Raw genomic sequence first — 16,094 nt, 5'->3', positions numbered from 1 at the left:
GATCTGCTATTTTTCAATAGCTAAAGTATAACATAATGCTTATAGTTAAAACACCAAAAGGGGTTCCCGGAACTTCCCGCCCAGACTGGGTTAAACTTTAGCTGTTGGAAAAATACCAGATCTACAATCTCATAGCGTGCCATGAGCTTGCTTACTATGTGCTTGTAGATCTGCTATTTTTGAAAAATCATGAAAATGTGGTGCAAATCTTTGAATAGCCTATATATTCTTTCCCAGTGAACACTTTGAACTCAAATCTGGGCTTCCCTGGAACAAAATATTTTGAGATTGGGGTCCGAAGCTCCTTGACATTAAATAGTTTGAGAACCACTGACATAGAAACATAAGGTCAAGAAGACATTTATTGAATATGTTCTCAGTCCTATAAATGGGTTGTGCGCGCGCGTGTGTGTGCGTGTACGTGTGTGCGTGTGCATGCGCGTGTGTCATATGTGGAGTTATGAGGTTTCCTCACAAAACAGCAATATAAAAAAAACAATGTTTTGACACATTTCAGCACGAGGGAACATTCTGATGCTGTACATATACACTGTAATGATTATAAATAACATTCTCTCGTGGATTCAATTCAGCACGGACAGTATTCTGTTGTTTTACACTGTGTCATAACCAGGGGCCACCAACATGTCCTACAGAGGCCAGGGGCCACCAACATGTCCTACAGAGGTCAGGGGTCACCAACATGTCCTACATTGGTCATGGGCCACCAACATGTCCTACAGAGGTCAGGGGCCACCAACATGTCCTACAGAGGTCAGGGGCCACCAACATGTCCTACAGAGGTCAGGGGCCACCAACATGTCCTACATTGGTCAGGGGCCACCAACATGTCCTACATTGGTCAGGGGCCACCAACATGTCCTACAGAGGTCAGGGGCCACCAACATGTCCTACAGAGGTCAGGGGCCACCAACATGTCCTACAGAGGTCAGGGGCCACCAACACGACAAATGTCCGGTCGTCTTAAAACGTTATTCATAGCCTGGATTTTCGGTGGTGAACATGACGTCACTGAGCCGCGGTGAAGAGCAAACCACCGCCACCACCCCAGCCCTTCTCTCTGTTTTTACTCACCACCGCTCCACGTTATTACAGCTCCGGTGGTCACCTCACCACCGGAGCGGTGGTCACCTCACCACCGAACGGTGGTCACCTCACCACCGGAGCGGTGGTCACCTCACCACCGGAGCTGTGGTCACCTCACCACCGGAGCGGTGGTCACCTCACCACCGGAGCGGTGGTCACCTCACCACCGGAGCTGTGGTCACCTCACCACCGGAGCTGTGGCCACCTCACCACCGGAACGGTGGTCACCTCACCACCGGAGCGGTGGTCACCTCACCACCGGAGCGGTGGTCACCTCACCACCGGAGTGGTGGTCACCTCACCACCGGAGCGGTGGTCACCTCACCACCGAAAATCCAGACTATGAATGAGCCTTAACGCACCCCTCATTATGTCTAACCAAAGTATGCCTCCCGGTCAGGTCCGTGGCAAATGTTTACATTTTCCATTATAATGTTCTCCTTTGTATCATAACCACCCACTTACTGAATGTCAAGTCTCCAGGTTTTCTCCAGAATATGTATATGGGAATTATTTACTATGACACATTAGGAGTCCAATTAATACTATAGTGCTTCTCAAATGTTTTATTTGCATGGATGGAACCCTCTGAGAGTGTTCAAATGGAACCAAGCGAACCCTCTGAGAGTGTTCAAATGGAACCAAGCGAACCCTCTGAGAGTGTTCAAATGGAACCAAGCGAACCCTCTGAGAGTGTTCAAATGGAACCAAGCGAACCCTCTGAGAGTGTTCAAATGGAACCAAGCGAACCCGCAAGGGTCCGTTTGGTCCCATTTGAACACTATACTATTTTTAATGTCCGTGGCAAAATGTGTCTGTTGACAAAGGGGTCCACCACAAGCCAACATGACGGTGACCCCTGATCATTTCTGCATGAGGGGAACACATCATTTTGTCTTCTATTATATGACAGTGGCGTAACATCGTGGCGATAGGCCCGCTGGTGCAAATATTAATTTTATTTTATTTGTTTTTAGAGGCGCTCCAACCGACCGATCGGTGATCGGCCGATGTTCACTCCAAATGACTCCAAATGACTCGATCGTCAATTCACCCGATCTGGAGAAACCGAACTTTTAATACATTTTAAGTGATATAAAAGTCAATCACATACAGTATATATATAGTATATAATATCATTTTGCATCTTTGTGACAGGCCTTAAACATTCTCCCCTTCCTCCCCACACGCACGCACACACACACACACGCACGCACGCACGCGCGCACGCACACACACACACACACACACACACACACACACACACACACAGGAAAACGTTGCTGGGTGAGTTTTGAGTGACATAGAATAATTTCGGAAATATTACAAATATGATAATTATCGTACATCTGTCTGTCGTACACTGTATACATGAAACATTCACACATAGTATTTCAGCACGGGACACATTCTGCTGCTGTACACAATATTATTATTATTATTATAACATTCACCAGTGGCGGAAAGTAAAGTACTTTTACTTAAGTACTGTACTTTAGTACAGTCAGTACTTTGGTTACTATAGTTACTTTAATTTTGATTAGAAAACATACATTAACCACTTCAACCCAATATACATTTCGGCCATTTGAAAATTGCCGATCTACAAGCTCGTAGCTTGTAGATCGGCTATTTTCAAAAGACTTTGTACACATTTTGAACTTGTGAAATGGGACATTCTGCAATATTAGTACTTTTTTACTTTTACTCAACTACATTTTCAATTGCGTACTTTTACTTGTATAACGGAGTATAGCTCTAAATTGCAGTATTGGTACTTTTACTTAAGTAAAACAACTGAGTACTTTTCCCACCACTGTAACATTCACACATTATAGATTCAAGTCTGGGATAATAAATACTGATAAAGTGGGTCTATGGGTTTAAAGTCCTTTTCTTCCGTGACCACTAAAGTGATGCTAAATGCTAGAAGCAATGCTAGCCTTAAATGCTTAAACAAAAACAAAACGAGGCAACAATTTTAAAGATGGAGTGCCGTGATATTTTTGTTTGTATTTTTGAGTGGTGCCACTCTCCTATAGACAGCCATGTGTGTCCATCCCTGTGTATGTATGTATGTATGTATGTATGCGTGTCCCTGTGTCTGAGCACGGACAGCTGAAACATCTCAGCAATGCCACTGGATGGCACTGTTGCGCAGCGTCTCGCACGCACGCACGCACGCACGCACGCACGCACGCACGCAAGCACGCACACACACACAGAGGCCATGGAGGAGGGCTTGTACTGCACGAGTCCAGCACGAGTACAGTACAGCACCACTCACTTCAGACTGGTCTGATTTTTCCCAGTTCTTCATGTGTTTATGAGGTGACAGTGCTTCATTAGACCCCTTGGTGTGGTTGTTATGTGCAATTATGTCTTCCCTTTGTATTTGAGGCTGAAACCTTGACAATGAAAAAAACCCAAAAAAAAACAGTGATATAGTGACATCACAATATCATCCCCTCCCCTAACCCCTCCCCCTTTATCATACAACAACAGCTGTGGGTGCGGCTTCAGTTCAGGTGGGTCACCACCCATCACCAACCACCAGGCAAACCAGGCATACTTAATGAACTGGTGGGCGTGTCCACATAAAAACGACATTTTAACAAATACTGTACACTTTTCTTTTTGGGGGGGGGGGGGGGATCTATCTCCTTATATAACAACAATACGTGATGATCATGTTGTTAAGGGTGGAAATAAATCACGGCACTTAATCTTTAAATTAAACCAGCCACTCGGGTGGTATTTTTTTTTTTTACAATGTATAACAATACATGAATAAATACAATGTATTGTTGTTAAATATCACTTTTAGGAAGAAAGGCAGAAAGTGAAAAACAAAGTCTCGTTATCTTCTTCTGGAGGAAGCTAGCATTACTTTGTACAGTTAGCATATTTAGCGTAGCAACACTGTGCTTTTTCTCTCAATCTGATATTACAATAAACACTTGATAATAATTATAAACACTCATTATTAATTTATACTTCACTGTACCACAGTGTTGCAGACCCCGAAATAGACGATCTGTATGCCAAAAATGCACCGCGTCCTCGACACGTCGTGAGCTTGTAGATCGTCTATTATCGGTCCGCGGCAGTGCCGTGCGACAGATTGGTAAATGGGGTCACAACTCTTTATAAACTATATAGCTGGTCCATGTGTCACATTCACATTGTGAAGGGCTTCGGTTAGATTTAACCTGCTATAAACCTCACATTCACATTGTGAAGGGCTTCGGTTAGATTTAACCTCACATTCACATTGTGAAGGGCTTCGGTTAGATTTAACCTCACATTCACATTGTGAAGGGCTTCGGTTAGATTTAACCTCACATTCACATTGTGAAGGGCTTCGGTTAGATTTAACCTCACATTCACATTGTGAAGGGCTTCGGTTAGATTTAACCTCACATTCACATTGTGAAGGGCTTCGGTTAGATTTAACCAGGTTTAAACCTCACATTCACATTGTGAAGGGCTTCGGTTAGATTTAACCTGCTATAAACCTCACATTCACATTGTGAAGGGCTTCGGTTAGATTTAACCTGCTATAAACCTCACATTCACATTGTGAAGGGCTTCGGTTAGATTTAACCTGCTATAAACCTCACATTCACATTGTGAAGGGCTTCGGTTAGATTTAACCTGCTATAAACCTCACATTCACATTGTGAAGGGCTTCGGTTAGATTTAACCTGCTATAAACCTCACATTCACATTGTGAAGGGCTTCGGTTAGATTTAACCTGCTATAAACCTCACATTCACATTGTGAAGGGCTTCGGTTAGATTTAACCAGGTTTAAACCTCACATTCACATTGTGAAGGGCTTCGGTTAGATTTAACCTGCTATAAACCTCACATTCACATTGTGAAGGGCTTCGGTTAGATTTAACCTCACGTTCACATTGTGAAGGGCTTCGGTTAGATTTAACCTGCTATAAACCTCACGTTCACATTGTGAAGGGCTTCGGTTAGATTTAACCAGGTTTAAACCTCACGTTCACATTGTGAAGGGCTTCGGTTAGATTTAACCAGGTTTAAACCTGGTTTTAACCTGGTTTTAACCTGGTTTTACCCTGGTGTTAACCTGGTTTAAACCAGGTTTAAACCTCTTCTTTTTACATTTCAACTAGTTTCGCATAGCCAGACAACTATTCCACCACAATCACCGAATGCTGAGTCTGGAACTACACCTCCTGAATGCTACTGTAGGCATATATGGAGTCTGGAACTACACCTCCTGAATGCTATATGGAGTCTGGAACTACACCTCCTGAATGCTATATGGAGTCTGGAACTACACCTCCTGAATGCTATATGGAGTCTGGAACTACACCTCCCGAAATCCGATAAAGGAAGCTGCCATCTGTTTGTAATTTCCGTTCAAATTTTCGCCAATCAGATCAGAGGGATCATTTTCAGAGCTTCCGTTGCTCCAGACTGTATGAAACGGAAGCATTTGGAAAATTGTGAGAAGCAACAGCCTGACTCGCGAGACTCATTCAGTTCGCCCTCCCAGTTTATAGATTATATGTTTTAATGTTTCAGTTTATACTGCAGTGTAGTGTATAAATGAGTTCATAAAGAACGTTTAAGGTTCAGTTCATAATTCATTTTTAAAGGTTCAGTTTGAAGTAACTCCAGTTGTTGGTCATAAAGCTGTGAGTCTGAAAGGACAGTCGTTGTGCTCATGTTGTGCTTCTCCTGTTGGCATCCACCTCCTCCACCGTTCCACATCCACCTCCTCCACCGTTCCACATCCACCTCCTCCACCGTTCCACATCCATCTGCATTGCTGTACATCCACCCGCGCCGTATTGCTAGCCTGGGTTCCGGCCTGGGTCCATTTCACCGCGGACACGTCCCGCCCTTAGAGTATATATATGAATAGAGACGGCACCGGATTTCTCCTCCCATCCACTTGCAAGTTGCTCAAAAGCGCATGAGGCGATTTCACTCCTCCTTCCGGGTAGGAACAGAGTGCATTCTGGGATGGATTGGACCCACGCGCTGGCCGTTCTATCATTGCACGCGTTCACGTGCGTTCACGTATGAAACAGCGTTCACGTGTCATCATGAACGTGCGCAATGATAGTCAACGGACCAGCGCGTTCACGATTTGGGTCCAAACTGAAATACCAAATTCGGCCACTATGTCCATTTCGCCTCAGGGTTTCTTCCGGGTGCCGTCTCTATTCATATACTCTAAGGTCCCGCCTACCTTGGAGAATAGGAGCCTTTCCAGACTGAGTAGCCAAGTGACAATTCAGATTCACGGAACACAGCGATTCAGGCTGGAAACCCCATGCTACCATATTGCACACCCACCGAACAGATTTGGAATAAAATATGGATATACCAAACAAACTATTCTTACTTACTGGTGGCTTAGTACTTACACGAAGAAACGTGTCGGATTCATATACGGCGCGTCAAGGCTTTTACGATGCCCTTGATCACGGGGGATTTTCGCATACTTCTGATTCCGGTTTGTGTGGCTTTCTGCCTGATGACTGCACATCAGTGACTACAGACAACATGACGTAAAAGTCCCGCGACCGAATCACGAACCCCCGAAAATAAATGCTTCCCCTGCAGGCTAGTGGGTTGGTACCCCGGGCTTTTATTTTCCTTCGTTATTCGGCTCAAAAAAATGAAAGCCTGGGGAGAACGAGAGACATTTCCTGGTCTCGGAGTGGGAGTGAACTACAGTGCAGAGGAGGCGTGGCTAGGGGCGGGGCTAGAAGAGTGGGAGTGAACTACAGTGCAGAGAGAGAGAGGGGGGCGTCGCTCTCAAAACAGTGATGTCAGTTTTCTCCGCTGTTTTCTACCAGGGAGGGGAGAGAGAGCGGTGGGTGGGTTGGTGGCTGCAGTGTGGTGGGTGGGTTGGCGGTTGCAGTGCGGTGGGTGGGTTGGTGGCTGCAGTGTGGTGGGTGGGTTGGTGGTTGCAGTACGGTGGGTCGGCATTGGTGGTTGCAGTGCGGTGGGTGAGTTGGCGGTTGCAGTGCGGTGGTTTGCAGTGTGGTGAGTTGGTGGTTGCAGTGTGGTGGGTCGGTGGTTGGTTGCAGTGCAGTGGGTTGGTTGTTGCAGTGTGGTGGGTCGGTGGTTGGTTGCAGTGCGGTGGGTTGTGGTTGCAGTGCGGTGGGTTGGCGGTTGGAGTGTGGTGGGTCGGTGGTTGGTTGCAGTGCGGTGGGTTGGTGGTTGCAGTGCGGTGGGTTGGTGGTTGCAGTGTGGTGGGTTGGCGGTTGCAGTGTGGTGGGTTGGTGGTTGCAGTGCGGTGGGTTGGTGGTTGCAGTGTGGTGGGTTGGCGGTTGCAGTGTGGTGGGTCGGTGGTTGGTTGCAGTGCGGTGGGTTGGTGGTTGCAGTGCGGTGGGTTGGTGGTTGCAGTGCGGTGGGTTGGTGGTTGCAGTGCGGTGGGTTGGTGGTTGCAGTGTGGTGGGTTGGTGGTTGCAGTATGGTGGGTCGGTGGTTGGTTGCAGTGCGGTGGGTTGGTGGTTGCAGTGCGGTGGGTTGGTGGTTGCAGTGCGGTGGGTTGGTGGTTGCAGTGCGGTGGGTTGGTGGTTGCAGTGCGGTGGGTTGGTGGTTGCAGTGTGGTGGTTTGGGATCAAATGGACAAAAACAAATCAAAACCACATGCAGCTAATTGCCTGCATGTGCACCAGCAGCTGCAGGAACGTGCACACTGCACACATAGACATCAAAGGGGGCTTCAGCCCCTGCCCTTTTCTTTTTTTTTTTACCCGTCGGTAAAACAACTGCCCTTTCCAATGCAAATGGCCACTCCTTTCCGTGCCATGCCGGGAGGCAGCATTCAGGAGAATTCCTTTTTTTCCTGTCTCCTGAACTTGAACACAGTATTTTGCGTTGAACAAAATGTGTTTAGAAATCCAATGTCGTACACACTGCATATCCACTATAGCTAAAGAGTGCTGGGGTTGCGCCCCCGAAAATAGCCGATCTACAAGCTGTGAGCTCACAACGCGCGTAGATCTGCTATTGTCGCTATTTTTGTCCGAAAAGTGCCCTCTTTTACGGGATTTCAGCCCCCATGCTCCTCTAACACTCTCTGCACGTCCCTGACCAGCTTATGTGTGCAACAGCTCCAAACAATGGTTCCTGCGCTGCAAGGCTCCTTTACTGGCTCCAAACCGGTCCCTTTACTGGCTCCAAACCGGTCCCTTTACTGGCTCCAAACCGGTCCCTTTACTGGCTCCAAACCGGTCCCTTTACTGGCTCCCACCGGTCCCGGCCGGCCGCGGTGGTTCCGGTTTAGAGTCCAGTCGACCCATCTCCACCGCGGGTTCAAATTCCACCCCTCCTCCTCCCCCTGCGATGTCCTCCCCGGTGGCCAGCTGCTTCATCCTCAGGTTGATGGAGCCGTAAGTCCTCTTGGGTCGGACGAACATGGTCCCGGCACCGCCGCCTCCTCCGCGTCGCGGGTTCCAGTCCCCGCCGCCCCCGCCGCCGCCGCGGCAGATGGACACCATGAGCAGCACGGAGAGCAGCATGCCGCCCAGCGTCAGCAGGCCCAGCCCGGCGATGATGCACTTGTCCAGGTGGGAGCCCAGCCGCGCGTAGTACAGCTCCAGACGCTCCATCTGGCGCGCCGACACCGCGTCTGGCTCCTCCACCTTGAAAAAAAAAGTTTTTTCATGATGACATTCATTTTCATTTTCATTTTATCTTTTTTATGGTTTTATATGACCTCAATTGACCAGAGTGTAGAGTAGGAGAGTAGCGACACGCTTTGAACTCGCCGCAAAGCGGGTGCCTATGGACTATAGTTCCACACATTAGAACTATCCCATTGAGACAAAGCGGGTGCCTATGGGCTATAGTTCCACACATTGGAACTATTCCATTGAGACAAAGCGGGTGCCTATGGGCTATAGTTACACACATTGGAACTATCCCATTGAGACAAAGCGGGGTGCTATGGGCTATAGTTCCACACATTGGAACTATCCCATTGAGACAAAGCGGGTGCCTATGGGCTATAGTTACACACATTGGAACTATCCCATTGAGACAAAGCGGGTGCCTATGGGCTATAGTTCCACACATTGGAACTATCCCATTGAGACAAAGCGGGGTGCCTATGGGCTATAGTTCCAAACATTGGAACTATCCCATTGAGACAAAGCGGGCGCCTATGGGCTATAGTTCCAAACATTGGAACTATCCCATTGAGACAAAGCGGGCGCCTATGGGCTATAGTTCCAAACATTGGAACTATCCCATTGAGACAAAGCGGGTGCCTATGGGCTATAGTTCCAAACATTGGAACTATCCCATTGAGACAAAGCGGGGTGCCTATGGGCTATAGTTCCACACATTGGAACTATCCCATTGAGACAAAGCGGGGTGCTATGGGCTATAGTTCCACACATTGGAACTATCCCATTGAGACAAAGCGGGGTGCCTATGGGCTATAGTTCCAAACATTGGAACTATCCGATTGAGACAAAGCGGGTGCCTATGGGCAATAGTTCCACACATTGGAACTATCCCATTGAGACAAAGTGGGGTGCCTATGGGCTATAGTTCCACACATTGGAACTATCCCATTGAGACAAAGCGGGGTGCCTATGGGCTATAGTTCCACACATTGGAACTATCCGATTGAGACAAAGCGGGTGCCTATGGGCAATAGTTCCACACATTGGAACTATCCCATTGAGACAAAGCGGGGTGCTATGGGCTATAGTTCCAAACATTGGAACTATCCCATTGAGACAAAGCGGGTGCCTATGGGCTATAGTTCCACACATTGGAACTATCCCATTGAGACAAAGCGGGGTGCCTATGGGCTATAGTTCCACACATTGGAACTATCCCATTGAGACAAAGCGGGGTGCCTATGGGCTATAGTTCCAAACATTGGAACTATCCCATTGAGACAAAGCGGGGTGCTATGGGCTATAGTTCCACACATTGGAACTATCCCATTGAGACAAAGCGGGGTGCTATGGGCTATAGTTCCACACATTGGAACTATCCCATTGAGACAAAGCGGGGTGCTATGGGCTATAGTTCCACACATTGGAACTATCCCATTGAGACAAAGCGGGTGCCTATGGGCTATAGTTCCAAACATGGGAACTATCCCATTGAGACAAAGCGGGGTGCCTATGGGCTATAGTTCCAAACATTGGAACTATCCCATTGAGACAAAGCGGGGTGCTATGGGCTATAGTTCCACACATTGGAACTATCCCATTGAGACAAAGCGGGGTGCTATGGGCTATAGTTCCACACATTGGAACTATCCCATTGAGACAAAGCGGGGTGCTATGGGCTATAGTTCCACACATTGGAACTATCCCATTGAGACAAAGCGGGTGCCTATGGGCTATAGTTCCAAACATGGGAACTATCCCATTGAGACAAAGCGGGGTGCCTTTGTGTGTGGTGCTATCAGATTTCAGATTGAACAAAATCGGCTAGCCACCTAGCCACCTTTAGTATAGAGCACCGAAGTCTGACGTCAATATCGGTAGAGGGCGCAAATCCACAGGTTCATGTACTTTTTATGTGCATTGTGATCCCCATATGAGAATTTTAGATCACCTCATATGGATATGAAGAATCAACTGAAAACGCTAATGTTACTGCTGCTGAATTAGTTACATTTTCGCTAGAAACAGACATATATAAGTGACTGACTGTCGCAAACGATACAGAGACACCTCCCTGACAATATAACGATACAGAGACACCTCCCTGACAATATAACGATACAGAGACACCTCCCTGACAATATAACGATACAGAGACACCTCCCTGACAATATAACGATACAGAGACACCTCCCTGACAATATAACGATACAGAGACACCTCCTCCCTGACAATATAACGATACAGAGACACCTCCCTGACAATATAACGATACAGAGACACCTCCCTGACAATATAACGATACAGAGACACCTCCCTGACAATATAACGATACAGAGACACCTCCCTGACAATATAACCATACAGAGACACCTCCCTGACAATATAACGATACAGAGACACCTCCCTGACAATATAACGATACAGAGACACCTCCCTGACAATATAATGATACAGAGACACCTCCCTGACAATATAACGATACAGAGACACCTCCCTGACAATAACGCAGAGACAGCTTGTTTATTTTTGGACCACAATGTTTATGAAACGATGTTAAGATGAGCCCATGTTATTCTCCATAGAGAAATTACTTCCGTGAACCAGGCAGAACCAGGGGATGCGCGAGTGACGTCAGGACTTCGGCGCTCTATTACTAGTCAGCGAAATCAACACTCCACCTACCTTGGCCTCTCGGGGGATGGCATAGGCGATGACCACCAGCAGGATGCCGCTCACCAGGAACACCAGCGCCGCCACGAAGCCGTAGTCTGCTGACCGGTCCTCCACGCTGACCCCGCCCCCACCGCCGCCGTTGTTGAATTCTGCAAAGTCCTGGACCGAATGAGCAATGCTGCCCCCTGCTGTCTCCTCCTCATACTGCTGCTGCTGCTCTCCTTCCTAGAGAGAGAGACAGAGAGACCGAGAGAGAGAGAGAGGTTTAGCACAGTGCTTCCAGTGAGACGACAACAGCACCCTAGCGTTTGAAGTCGCGGGAGAGAGAGAGAGAGAGAGAGAGAGAGAGAGAGAGAGAGAGAGAGAGAGAGAGAGAGAGTGGCCAATGGGATCAGAGGAAAAGCACGGTCAAATTAATTGAAGTGTGCTTTGTGTTTTATAGTCTTACAGCCGTCATGCAAGTGTTAACCCATCCTGGGCGGGAACCCCTTTTGGTGTTTTAACTAAGCGTTATGTTATACTTTAGCTATTGAAAAATAGCAGATCTACAAGCTCATAGCGCGCCACCGAGTGGCGCGCTACGAGCTTGTAGGTCTGCTATTTTTTATAAATCGTGAAAATGCGGCACAAATCTTTGAATATATATTCTTTCAGAAGACTTTTTTTTTATTTCGACGTCAGGTCTATTAGTATCATCAGTAACACCTGTGAAGGAAGCAGGGAAAGTAATGGAAGAGTTATCCTGTGTGTTCTGTGTGCATAAACCCAATTCCACCCAGAGATTACATTGAGTTGCCATTCCTCCACTCAGCCAGGCGCGCAAATCCAGCTAAAGGCTGGCATGGTTTGCGCGCGCGTATTTAGTGTCGTCGTCGTCCTTTTTTCCCCTTCGGATACGGACAGAGAAGGCCCCATGAAACAAATCAACAATGTTTAAGTGTGTCGTGTATTTTCTAGACACTAACTGACTGAACTAGAGAAGAATGGAGTTCTCTAAAACAGGGGTTCTCAACGTTTTTGGCCGGGGACCCCCGAAAATGCTTTGGCAACGTCTCGGGACCCCCGCCCCGCCCCCTCCCGACCCCCAATATAAATTGACTGCTACAATAACCTTAAACCATTTTGGGCGGGAACCCCTTTTGGTGTTTTAAGCATTGTTATAATTTAGCTATTTAAAAATAGCAGATCTACAAGCTCATAGCGCGCCACCGAGTGGCGCGCTATGAGCTTGTAGATCTGCTATTTTTGAAAAATCGTGAAAAAGAAATTAAAAAAGAAAATCTTTTTATTTTTTTATTTTTTTGAAAATAATTTGGGGACCCCCTAAAATAATTGTGCGACCCCCCGAGGGGTCGCGACCCACGGGTTGAGAACCCCTGCTCTAAAACTACTTATCACTGAACAAAAGATTACCCATATTCCACAATCTGCCAACGAAGTATGTTTTGAAGGGAGTCAAATAGACATTGTTGTACAAGTTCAACTGCCCTGATCAAATATAATCTGGTGGTGGGAATACATCTGGAAACAACCCACCTTGTTGCGTGAGGAGGCTGAGGGTCCGGGCTGCGGCGCCGCCGCGCCCCCCTCCCCCCCCGCCCGCTGGTCCTGCAGCTCCTCATCCTGCAGGAACGAGGCGTTCTCGAAGCCCCGCCCCCCCGCGGAGGCCCCGCCCCCGCTGGCGGCGTGGGCGGAGCTCCAGGCGCCTCCGCCTCCTCCGAGTTCCCGGAGCTCTACGCCGTTGTGACAATCCATCGGCGTGCTCGAGCGGACGCGCTCATGTCCACGACGACGACATCATCGCCCTGTTCTGTTTCACACCATGGAAGAAAATAACGCATTGGTAAATAAACGGTGCATTAATATAGACCCTTTTATCCAAGGCGCTTTACATAGATTATATTCACCCATTCATTCACACATACCTTTACATAGATTGTACATTACATTCACACATACCTTTACATAGATTTTACATTACATTCACCCATTCACACATACCTTTACATACGCATGCACGCGCGCACACACACACACACACACACACACACACACACACACACACACACACACACACACACACACACACACACACACACACACACACACACACACACACACATTCATACACCGATGGCGGCGGAAACCATGCAAGGCACCAACCAGCAATTAGGGGTTCAGAGTCTTGCTCAAGGACACTTCGACACTCACCCTACGTTTTAACTCACTCACCCTACGTTTTAACTCACTCACCCTACGTTTTAACTCACTCACCCTACGTTTTAACTCACTCACCCTACGTTTTAACACACTCACCCTACGTTTTAACTCACTCACCCTACGTTTTAACTCACTCACCCTACGTTTTAACAGTCTCAGAGTTACATTAACATTGCTTTTACAATATACTGTACATGGCGGTCCCAGAGATAGAAATAGTATACTTGAGGGAGTTCCAGGGGGTCCCTAGCTCAATTAGAGATAGTTAGGAACCAAATGGACCCTTAGGGTCTGTAACTCAGAGAGTGTACAAATGTACACTGAGTTACATTAACAGTGATTTTACAATATAAATTGGGGTACCAGAGATATAGAAATGCCATTAAATGGGGGTCCGTAGCCTAATGCTTGTGAAACTGGGGGTCCATGAAATGAATATGTTTCAGAATTTAGAGCCTTTCTTATCGGGGTCACTGCCATATATTCTTCAAATGGGGGTCCGCGGCCTAATAAATGTCGATTTGGGGGTCCTTGACATGAAAAGGTTTGGGAAGCAGTGATTTAGAAGAGCTGTATTCTGTAGAATGTGGTCTCAGTCCTCAGTAACAGTACATATGATGGTGCAGTTTGCAGGGCAGTGTTGCATTTCAACCTTGGTGCTTTGTCCCTGAGAGGGAAGAACATTCTATTATTATCACATTACCTCCATTATACTGCAGACCCTGACTGGGCTATTATTATTATTATTAGTAGTAGTAGTAGTAGTAGTAGTAGTAGTATATTATTATTATTATTATTATTAGTAGTAGTAGTAGTAGTAGTAGTAGTAGTAGTAGTAGTAGTAGTATATTATTATTATTATTATTATTATTAGTAGTAGTAGTAGTAGTAGTAGTAGTAGTAGTAGTAGTAGTAGTATATTATTATTATTATTATTATTATCATTAGTAGTAGTAGTAGTAGTAGTAGTAGTAGTAGTAGTAGTATATTATTATTATTATTATTATTATTAGTAGTAGTAGTAGTAGTAGTAGTAGTAGTAGTAGTAGTAGTAGTAGTATATTATTATTATTATTATTATTATTAGTAGTAGTAGTAGTAGTAGTAGTAGTTTAGTATATTATTATTATTATTGTGGAATCTGGAAATCATAATTCTATCCATAATGTGTGCTACTGTGCTCATAGCATATGGGTGATCCTGTTTATTCACTAGTCAGTTCGTCTCCAAAGTCTGTGACTGTCTTCCACTACAGGTTCCCACACACCCGGTCCCATGTGGTGAGGGCCTGGCCATTTGCTATGACAAAAGGAGTTTGTTGACATGCTAAAACAGTAGATCAAAGGGCCACAGTGATCCTTCTAGGAATGGCCAAATGGTAGTCTGGTCCAATGTGTATTGTGTAAAACTGTACTTAAACCATGAGATTTCTATGTCAGTCAGTCAGTCGACCCGAGGCCGTGAGGCTGGAGGAGCCTATGCCATGTCTTGCTATGCTGTGTACTTCGAAATAAACCAACATCTCTGAGGAACATCAATCTGTCTGCCGTGTCTCACACAATTATCTTGCTCTCCCGTTTTGGTTAAGTTTGTATGGTCTCGTGTCCATAATAATACACGACAGATGGTGCGCGATCCCGACCTTCATGGTGTTTACGCCAGTTAGGAGAAGAACCAGTTGGCTTTTTTATTCAGTCTAATCAGCGAGTTTTTGTGGGAGACGGCGACGGCGTGTTCCAGCGGAACGAGGACGAGGATGTCGACGGACCACCGCGATGAGGAGTGTTGCGCAGCGGCGGCGTGCGTCACTGTCCAGCCAGTGCACGGGGTGGACTGAGGAGCGGTCGGCGAGGAGCAGCAGCCTTCACGGGGGCCTTCGATCTTCAACTCTACGCAGGGGACGGCGAGCAGTGGAGCGATGCAGCACGGCACGGGGACGCCAGCGGAGGTCCACGACGGGGAGAGGCGACCACTCGACGCTTGGCGCGGCGGTTTCCACTTTCGGGAATTCGTTTCGGAATGGACAGGAGGACAGTGTCAAACAGCGGCCGTGTAGTATGCGGTGTACTGATCACACATTGCACGCACGACACGTGCCGAAGAAGGACACATCTCCGTGGCGGCGGTGGCTTGGCTTTCCATGGCCGACTGACGACACAAGCTGAGGGCCTTCGCGGACCTGAGCAGGGGTCTGTGGTGAAGATGTTGCTTTTCTCTTCGTTTTCCCATCTCTGTTGTTTCAGAGCTGGGAGGGGGGGAGATGATGATGAGATGATTATGAGAGCTTTCAGCGAGAACAGCGGTGAACATTTTCTCAACTTGATCCGTGGCTGAAGCGAACTTTGAGGTAACGGAATGCAGCATATACAGAAGAACTTCCTTTGTCCATATATCGGAGGGGAGACGCACTTTCCTTCTCTCTGGTTTCAAAATTGTGCGTCATGTTTGTTTCAACATG

The 16,094-nt window shown here is 47.0% G+C and overlaps 1 protein-coding gene across 1 annotated transcript; it reads right to left on the bottom strand.

The window, feature by feature from the left end:
* Nucleotides 1-8,347: 8,347 nt before the first annotated feature.
* tmem74b (transmembrane protein 74B) lies at nucleotides 8,348-13,171 on the bottom strand (the record flags this gene model as incomplete). Its single annotated transcript, XM_079490623.1, has 3 exons — nucleotides 8,348-8,752; nucleotides 11,426-11,637; nucleotides 12,949-13,171. 3 exons carry the CDS (start codon nucleotides 13,169-13,171, stop codon nucleotides 8,348-8,350), a joined length of 840 nt encoding a protein of 279 aa, XP_079346749.1.
* Between the last annotated feature and the right edge of the window lie 2,923 nt (nucleotides 13,172-16,094).

Source organism: Electrona antarctica, assembly GCF_951216825.1.
Source record: "Electrona antarctica genome assembly, chromosome: 21".
Taxonomy (NCBI): domain Eukaryota; kingdom Metazoa; phylum Chordata; class Actinopteri; order Myctophiformes; family Myctophidae; genus Electrona; species Electrona antarctica.
Note: the sequence above shows the minus strand (reverse complement) of the source record. Positions and strands in the feature narration are given on the sequence as shown.